Genomic DNA, 9,372 nt, shown 5'->3' with positions numbered 1-9,372 from the left:
GATCTTCCAGGAGGCAAACACATGTCATGTATCAAAAAGTAAAATGAAATAATATGTAAACAAATAAATATGAGAAATGTAGACAACCAGATGTTTTAATTTTGATTGTAACCTTAAGATTGGCATGTGTGCTGCTCACATCTCAAGGTTTTGGTTGAGAATGATTTGGGCCGAACAGAAATATATCTTACAGCGCGAATTACGGTTGGTTTCATTTTAAATCAGAAGTATCCTTTTTAGAGTGAATGGCTCGATAAAAATCACATATTATATTAGCTAAGGATACGATAGTCCCACATGGAGCAAGCGGGATTCCATATGGTGATTAATAAGATAGGCTCTCTCTTTATATGGCATTTGAGACCTTTTAAGTTAATTCCACACACCTGATGCACATAGGCCAGGTGGGGCTATAAGAGTTTGATCAAAGAGTGGACATGGACACGTCACCCATTTGAAGGCGCATGTGGAGCAGGCAAGGCCAAAAATGAACCTCGTGGTAGAGTTAGTGTTACCCTTCTCATTAACTCAGGTGGAGCAGTACTTAAAGTGGGGAAGAAAATGCTCAAGGTGGAGTAGGGTTCTAGAGTGTATAGTGACACTTCGATATATAACGTTGTTATCAGAGTCCAAGTGGGTCTATAGGAGATCGAGGGGAGAGTGGTTATGGACGTCACCCAGTTTAGGGAGTAGGTGGTACCGGACTTACGGTGAAGCAGGCAAGGCCCAATGTGACCAAAGGCTCAACCTGAAGCAGGCAAGGCCCAATGTGACCAAAGGCTCAGGTGGAGCATGGCTCAAAGTGGGCAAGGCAATGCTCAGGGCTTAGTAGGGTTCCAGGGAGCGTAGTGACGATAACCATGTTCGATGGATAACATTATAAGGATGACGATTTTTCAGTAGAGTGTGATTGAATTGGTGAGGTGGTTTAATCTCGTCAAGTTGGAGATTTTTGGAGTGTGTGACTCGATGAAAACCACACATGGGATTAGCTAAAGATAGTCCCACTCCCACATGGAGAAAATGGGATTCCAAATGGTGATTAATAAGCTAGACTCTCTCCTTATACAACTTCGAGACCTTTTAAGTTAAAACCCTATACCTGGTGCACGTAAATGGTCAAATAGGGACACTATTGGTGCTATACGGTGGGGCATGAAATGGGTCCGGCAATTCATAGATCCTAATATACCTGGCACTAGAATTTCTTTATTTTAGGTAAAAACTTATACAAAAGCATGAGAATTTTTTTATATCTTTATTTTTTGGTAAAATTAATTCTATACACACCGGAAATCAAAAAAAAAAGTGAAAATTTGTAACGAGATATCATTACATCCTGAAGTAAAAATATCCAATCCGGTCAATACCAAATAGTACGTAATGGAACTTTATAAGCCACTTTTCAAACTTAAGTATACGGAAATGGAACTTTATACGTCATTTTTCATTGTATTTGTGATAGCATGTTAACGACTAACAAAGCATAATCAAACAATCTATAATATAAACACAAGATATAAAGATTATGAAAGTAAATAAAAACACAACTGTGTAACGTGGTTCGGCCATGAAGATTTAAATCCACGATGTGAAAGTATCAGTTTTAGTAATATTTCTCAAGATCTTACCCCTTCTTTCTCAAGGTTACAAGTATTTTTCCTTATTTAACTCTTTCTCTTTCTCAAGATTTATATTGTATTCCCAACTCTCGTGAACATTCCCATCTACTCTTAAATGGACTGACATTTATAGACAAAACAGACTTCCTAAGATATGATATGGTTTTTCCTAACTTATAACAATATGGTACATCGGCTTCGGACAGGTTCTTTGTCACTCCACTTCGAGATGCATCGTATTGCTCCTTCATCGGGTGGTACCTTTGATCGCCCTTCATCCGTGTCTCTGACACGATGTAGCTTCGTCTACAATTGTATCGCTTTTCTTCTATTTCCTCATTAAATGCGCAGTCTTTCTTCTGGTCTTGACCGTCAGTATGACTTAACTACACTTTATATGCGTCCTTCTTGAGGCGAAGCGATAGATATCTTGATTCTGGTGTAATCACCTTTTGGGTCCCTATGCGGTGTATCTTTATCACGTTCTTATCTTGCGATCATCTCTTGTGATGTTTACACGTGGCGATCAGATACTTTACCCATCCGAACTTTGTAGAAGCAAAGGAAGATTCTCACAACTTCGTTGGTATCTAGTACTATCTGGGTTCTAAACGAATCCACTTGTTTCAACTAAACTCATGGAAACTTACGCTAAAACGGGGAATCTTGAATCTTCCCAAGTTGTATTTAATATTTTCTTTTATTCCATATCCAGATTCATTTATGTGGGGTGTACTAATCAAAACTTATATATGAAATTTGTATTCAAAGAAGCTACTTCTTCCGTCCAAGTTATGTACAGTAGGTGGAATTTAGGATTTGGTTTGTTCAGTTAGATAAGCGGAAATACGACTCTAATATAGATTTTTGAACGAGTATCTTCAAAGTTAGTTTAACGAGTCTATTGGGAATACATTAAAAGTAAAATAGGAAACAGACTAGAAATTTATAAAATATAGATATTTTTTTAATCCAAGATATTTGATGATTCCGTGTAGTGGAAATATCTGAGGAACCCAAGTTTGGTTCCTCTCTCTTCTATAAATCCATCATTAAAGTGATATATATTTATAGCCCAAAATATAAAATCAACGGTTCAGATTTTTAATTTTTCATTTTCATATTTTTTTGGTGGATTAAATTAACCTTTATCAATTATAGATTATTAACAAAAATATTTTGAATACAATTCCATTAATTTGTAATGGGCGTTATTTAAGGGGAGGCGGTTTTATTAACAAAAATCTTTTGAATATAATTCCATTAATTTGGTCATTAGAAATGGGCGTTATTTAAGGGAGGCAGTTTCTACTTTTTTTTTTCTTGTGGGCGTTGTTTTTGGGAAATATTCTCATATATTTCCACCAAATTTATGGTATATCTATTTGTAACCATTATTCCATTCATGGCGTTATTCTTCTTCTCCGTCATAGTGACATCCATATTTCCTCTTTCTTAGATTTGGCTCAATATGATTTTCTTTCGTGATGAGTTTTTTCACATTAAAAGGTATAGTAGTTTTAGATTTCGATTTCCTTTTTGATTTCGAGTTATTGGGTTTTCTTTGTTCTGTATGATCAATTAGTTGCTAGGGTTTTGGAAACATTGAAAATTGAAAATTTCACAATATACTAGTTCTAATGAGAATCTCTTCTTGGGTGAGCAGGTGATAATTCCGGTTTTTGCTACGCACAATTTATTCCGGCAGATGAAAATACGATCATCAATAAAATACGTTTATCAATAAATTGTAAAATCAAGTGTTGGAAAATTGTAATTATCATCAAATTAGAAAAGTAGTATTTTAAGTGAGCAATTGATAATTCTGTTTTTGACAAAACGTAATTAATTTTGAGTGAAAATTACTTAAAATAAGTTGGAAGAGACAAATAGAAGGCGTGATAAACAAAAATTTAAAAGTTTATTTCTTGAGAGATTTTTTAGGAATTTATGGACTAATAACAAACTAATTAACGTGATAAACAACAATAATTCTATTCTGCCCACCAAGTCAATCCCACAGTCAAACCCATCGATGATGTGGTGCTGACGTGGGTTGACTCGAATAAACTGAGAAATAGTCAACCCCCGTCAGCACCACATCATCGGTGGGTTTGACTGTGGGATTGAATAGGGGTAAAATGATTAAAATCTATCTTAAAATTATCACTCCGTCTATCTAATGATACAAGGAAAATACAATATTTCGCCTATATAATAGGTACGGAGTGAATATAATAATTTGTTCATTTACATGACTTTTGTGTAATGTCTTTGCTACATTTTTGTGTGGGTGCACGGATTCAGATGTGCACAATCTTCGTAGTGCCTCATATAAAGGTTTGTCCCAGAAGTATAAAAATACATAGTACAGTTTGGACAACTTAGCTTATGTAAGTGATGGTTAAGATTTGTTCTCACAATACATAAATCAACGGCTGTGGTTGATCCCATGAAATACAATCTCATTATCTCTACCTTAAATGAAGATGATGGTTTTGAATTTTCAGTATTCCGAACCCAAATACAATGTTAGATTAAGCAAACCAGAAAGAAGATGTATTCTTCTATCTTCTCCAAGCCGGCGCAGCATCCATGGTAAGAATAATAAAACCGTAATCTCATTTCTTTGATGGGCAAATTCTTTTCTTTGAAGAAAATGGGGCTCAAACCCTAGCAAACAAAGGAGATAATTATTCACCCTTTTATGTTGTTTTGCTTTGAATTTTAAGTTCATTGAATAAATTAGAATGAACGGGTTTTGTTTGTTTGGTGTTGTGAGTTTTTATGAATTAGTGATGTTCATTGTGTATAAAATTTCTGAATTTAGTAAACCAAATCAAGTCCCCTCTTTCCTGTTCTAATATTAAAATTTGCAATTGCAAAGGAATCAATTGAGAGATAATTATTCTCCTTTATGTTGTCTAGCTTTGAAGTTCAACATGATTGAATTGATTAGGATGATTTGTATTTTTTTTGGTGGGTATCGTGACTTATGTGAGTTTTCATGAAATAGTGATGGTTCGAATTAAGTTGTTCAAATAATTATTTCTTCACTTGGATTCTTTTTTCGGGTTAGTTTTTCGAAAATTCTGAACTTTGATTTATTTGGTTTTGATTTTGTTGGTATCTGAATGTAACAGAGTTGCTAAATTGGACTAAGGATGAGAAACCTGAGGGGGCATGTGAATGTGTCAAAATAAAGCGAACTCCAAGACTTCACCTCCAAAACTTACTCCAGGAGCATAAAACTAATTTTGCAATGCGCTTGCTCCAATTCAGGTGATTGTTACTATCCCAGTAGACTAATGAATTATCAACATTGGTCTCAGTTTTTGATCTAATCATAGAAGAAAACAAAGGATGACTTGGATACGTTTATTTTCGAATGTTCATTTCAAAGACCTGTGTTAGTGCACTGATACCGTAAGAACTATGTTATTTTTACTGGAATCGCAATTGTGATTATAAGTGCTTAAAACAGTTAGAGAGTGTGACGGAAATTATTTCCTTTCCCTCTTTTTAAAAGACAATCTCCAATATTTTTAGGCAATGTTTCTAATTTTGCATATGGAATTCATCACGGTGTTTCGAATCTTGAGGGTTTTATGTTCTCCTATTCTATGAATAATAAAATATACAAGTTTGTATGTGATCATTTTGGATTCATAACGAAGTCAAACCCCAGAACTATTAGGTATTTGTGGCGAACGGTTGAAGTCCTACCCTAGAGCTTTAAATGATAAAGTGTAAGTTTGGTGTAGTTTATTTGTTGGTTTTAATTGTCATGTTAGGATTTTTTCGTTGTTCAAATACATGGGTTAGGAAAACATTCCAAGATAGTGGTGACTCCTTCCATCAAGTATATGGGTTTGTATTTTTCAATATAAATTGGTGTTTGTAAGAATTGGTTGCTAATATATGAGAACCTGATCGAGGGAATTCTTTTTGTGCACGTACTTATGCAGTATACATTGTGATTCATACAAAGACTTCCACATTGGGTTGCTTCTTATCATCAGTAATTTTCTTCCTCTGTTCTATCCTTTTTGGTTGAGTAGGATTAGCAACAAATCATGAAAGTAATCAATCTAGGTACTAATTCTTTATGTCATTGCTTCTGCGATGCTGACTGTTCATGAGCCATTCATTGCATTTATGGGTGTTTTGCAGATAATCAACATTTTGCATGGTTGCAAGAGCGTCAAGGAGAGAGTATAGAAACGGTAATACTCAGGAAACTTTGTGTTTGCTTTGCACTTTTTAAGAACATTTTGTAAATTGCTTTAGCTGTTTTAGATCGCATCTGCTCGAGAGTTCAGGAGCACCATAATGCCCAAAACTATTATTGTCATCTAGGAACTGTGTTTATAATTTCATTCAGGTCCAGCAGCAGGTGGACAATGAATGTCATCAAGTCTTTGCAAAGCTATAGAAAATGCTACTTAATTAAGGCATAAGTGTTGTGTGTTGCTAACCGTTTTTAATATGAATTCAACAGATTGAGCTAAATTTTAGAATTGCATATATAACGTTAGATAATGGGTTTTATGGTCACAAATGATCTTGGGGTGTACTTGAGATTATCCATGCTCTTATTGCCATCTAGAAATACGTAGAAAAAGTTTTTGTTCTTGATTAACTTGAACCATTATAATATTTCAGCAGTAATTAGGATTTGTTGTAGAATTTAACGGAGTTTGACAGATGAGGAATATGTAGCAAGTAATGATTTTTGGTGAAGAAGATATTAACATTTTTGATGGCTTTGTAGGGTGACTAATTAAAAGGTATTAGGGAATTTTGGAAATTTTATTTTTGATTGTTTTTCTCTTTTAAGAAACATCTCCCTTTTGTGTTGATGCCATTCTTGCATTTAAAACATTTAATGATTACTGACCACGTCAGTATATTATATATATGATCCTTCCCACAACCAATCTCGAGCATATGAAAATCAAGGAATCACAGGGAATTCGAACAAAAGTAATCCGAAATCACTACAATTCCGTTGGTGAATGATCCCTCATTTTCACTTGGTAGATTCTCAACATGGGCCTTCTTTAGGCTAAACTATCTTGAATTGTCTTCCAAATATGCAGGCATCAAGAAAGACGATATGGAGGAACGAAAGCAGTTTCAAGAAAAAAATTACCTGTTTGCTTATCCCAACAAGAGAGTAATTGGAAGCAGCTTACTACTGGGTATGTCGATTCATCAATCTTACATATAGTGCAAAATATACATCGCATGAAAAAAATGAAACATATTTTTGAGATCATCTATGGGATTCTAATGCGCCAGATTGTATTATAGATGCGTATTTCAGCCAAAAGAGGGTGAGAAAAACCTGATACTTATAATGAGTGGAACTCAGAAATGGAGAATCAATATTGGTGTCAACCATTTTACAACGAATATATGTGAAATAATTGATTGAAGACATTCAATTATACCCACATATTACTAATATGTTTTGCAATGTATAGCTGGAAGATGAAGTTAAGAAAATCCAAACCCTCTACAGGTATAAGAGCAATATGGGGAACTGTTGGACAGGGTCAAGACCCTATGCTTGAGGTTGTAACTGTAAAAATACCACGAAGATGAAACTTAGACCGTAGCAATTGTAACAACATCATGATAATCTACAGATGGAAACTGGGATACTCATTAAGAGAGTTGACGAATCAATGAAAGAATTGGATTGAGGATACGCCTTATACGAAGGATCGAAAACTTATTTAAGTTATGAAGTTTAGGTTTATCTTTCTAAATTTTACACTCTTTAAAACTTTTTGCTACCATGTAAAGATGTCTTTGCATTGATCTCTTTTGCCATCTTTCGGAGTTACGATATATGTACATATAGTAGTATTAACTCACAATTGGAATATAAAACCTATAAATTTGTGAAGATTTGTTGTATCAAATTTTTTTGAGTTTTATATTTATTCCGTTCGTTTTTTTGGGCGATGAAGATAGATGGCAACAGAGGTAAGGGCTGTCGTCGGCTGATAGGGTTGTTGACAACTGGATAAGTTTGAAAGAATTGAAGTAATGTAACGAGCCTCCCTATAAATCTAAACTTTAGATTTTAAGTGCCTAATGTCAAATTTCCGCATAGAATGACCTCCACACAAGTTTAATGTCACATTTCCATTATTTATTTTTTTGTAAGATTTGTGTTGGAGTAGTATTTTTATCTGTAACAAACATTAAAAAAATTCTGCATTATCCTGTATGTTTGTCCACCTATGAAGAAAACATGTTGAGAAGTGAAACAGCCCAGTGCATCCTTACTGGGCTAAAGGGACATAACAAATCTCCAGATATCCCCAAAATAAATGAAGATAAAAGGGGTATATATAAAATCCACACCTAATTTTTCTAATAAACTGTATACGGCACGGGTTAAGCCCTAGTGTATTTATAAGAAGAAAAGTACCAGTTTGTACACATATTAGTATTACCCAAATTTCTTAGATATGATACTTCTCTTAGAGCAAGATATTCTGAAATCTGATCAACTTTTTGTCTCGTCTGGGATAGGGACATTTTTCTTGCAAATGTTTCTTTGAGGAATAATTGTAACAGCGTTTTTGAGATCTCAGAGAATCAATTGGTATTACAGAAGACTAACCAATTTCTTCAAAATAAGTGGACTCTTTTAATTGTTTCCTTTTCATAGATTCTTTTGGATACTTTATCCTTGGAACAATTCGAACAAGTATCTAAATTTTTACTCCCTCCGTTTCTAAAAAATAAGCAGGTTTCTTTTTTTGGGTATGTCAAAAAATAGGCTTGTTTCTATTTGTGGAAAGTCAAATGTTATGATTTTACTACTATACTCATAGATGAATCACTTCTATCTCTCTATTTTCTCTCTTAATACAAAAAGAGGACCACTTCTCTCTCCTCTTTCTCTAATAACAAATGAGCGGGGACCAAAGAATAGATTAAGAAAAAACATGGAAAAGTGGCTCCAATGATTAGTTTTCTTAATTTTTGTGAAAACAAAACAAACCTATTTTTTAGAAACGGATCGAGTATATGGCATGGATGAACCAGAATATTGTTTCCTTTTCATAGATTCTTTTGGATACTTTGTCCTTGGAACAATTCGAACAATGATCAACATTTACATATGGCATGGATGAACCAGAATATAGTACCTTACCAGATTTTAGATTTGTTGCATTCTTCTAATCAATCTTTTTCTCTAAAACCTTTATTATATCCAAAGTCATACCAAGTTCACATTGAGTTTTTCTCATGAACTCTTTTTCTTCAGACAAACTAGTTAACTGTCTGTCAAGAGAGGATTGGTCATTTTTCTGCATCATGACAAGTTCATCATTTGCTTATCTAGTTGAGCTTGTAGTTCCTTAAGATCTTCACTATTTTGTTTCAAAGCTTCCTCAACAGATTCTATTTTTTCTATTCAATGGCAGCTTCTCTTTGGATAAAACTTACAGGTACTCCTAGCTAGCTGTTTTTTCCTATTTCTGTGTCATTATTTAAATTTTAGAAGTAATAAAACTTATTACCACATCTCATTCCATACGATAGTCTAAGATTCAAAAGATGGTTCGAAGGATGTCACTTGGAACAAAGTCCTGGAAGACTTGAGAGTAGCACATCGGCAATGGAACGTCTCCCTATTTCATCCGGGGGTGCCAGAATTTTTCGACCATACAAGCATTCACAACACATCATCATCACGATCAAAAGGTGATGGGGTTTCAAA

General features: G+C 34.3%; 1 protein-coding gene across 3 annotated transcripts; it reads left to right on the top strand.

Annotated features, from left to right (window-relative positions):
* Positions 1-3,921: 3,921 nt before the first annotated feature.
* Positions 3,922-7,572, top strand: LOC113287651. 3 transcript variants are annotated; one of them, XM_026536458.1, is made up of 6 exons: positions 3,922-4,220; positions 4,766-4,904; positions 5,591-5,643; positions 5,796-5,848; positions 6,725-6,826; positions 7,150-7,572. In XM_026536458.1, exons 1-5 carry the CDS (start codon positions 4,106-4,108, stop codon positions 6,803-6,805), a joined length of 441 nt encoding a protein of 146 aa, XP_026392243.1. In that variant the 5' UTR covers positions 3,922-4,105; the 3' UTR covers positions 6,806-6,826; positions 7,150-7,572. The 3 variants fall into 3 exon arrangements, with proteins under 3 accessions (XP_026392243.1, XP_026392242.1, XP_026392241.1); XM_026536457.1 differs by having other exon boundaries at positions 6,939-7,572; XM_026536456.1 differs by having other exon boundaries at positions 3,924-4,220; positions 6,725-7,572.
* Positions 7,573-9,372: the final 1,800 nt, after the last annotated feature.

Source organism: Papaver somniferum, chromosome 6 (assembly GCF_003573695.1).
Source record: "Papaver somniferum cultivar HN1 chromosome 6, ASM357369v1, whole genome shotgun sequence".
NCBI classification, from domain to species: Eukaryota; Viridiplantae; Streptophyta; class Magnoliopsida; order Ranunculales; family Papaveraceae; genus Papaver; species Papaver somniferum.
The sequence above is the reverse complement of the archived record's forward strand: the minus strand, read 5'-3'. Positions and strand labels throughout refer to the sequence as shown.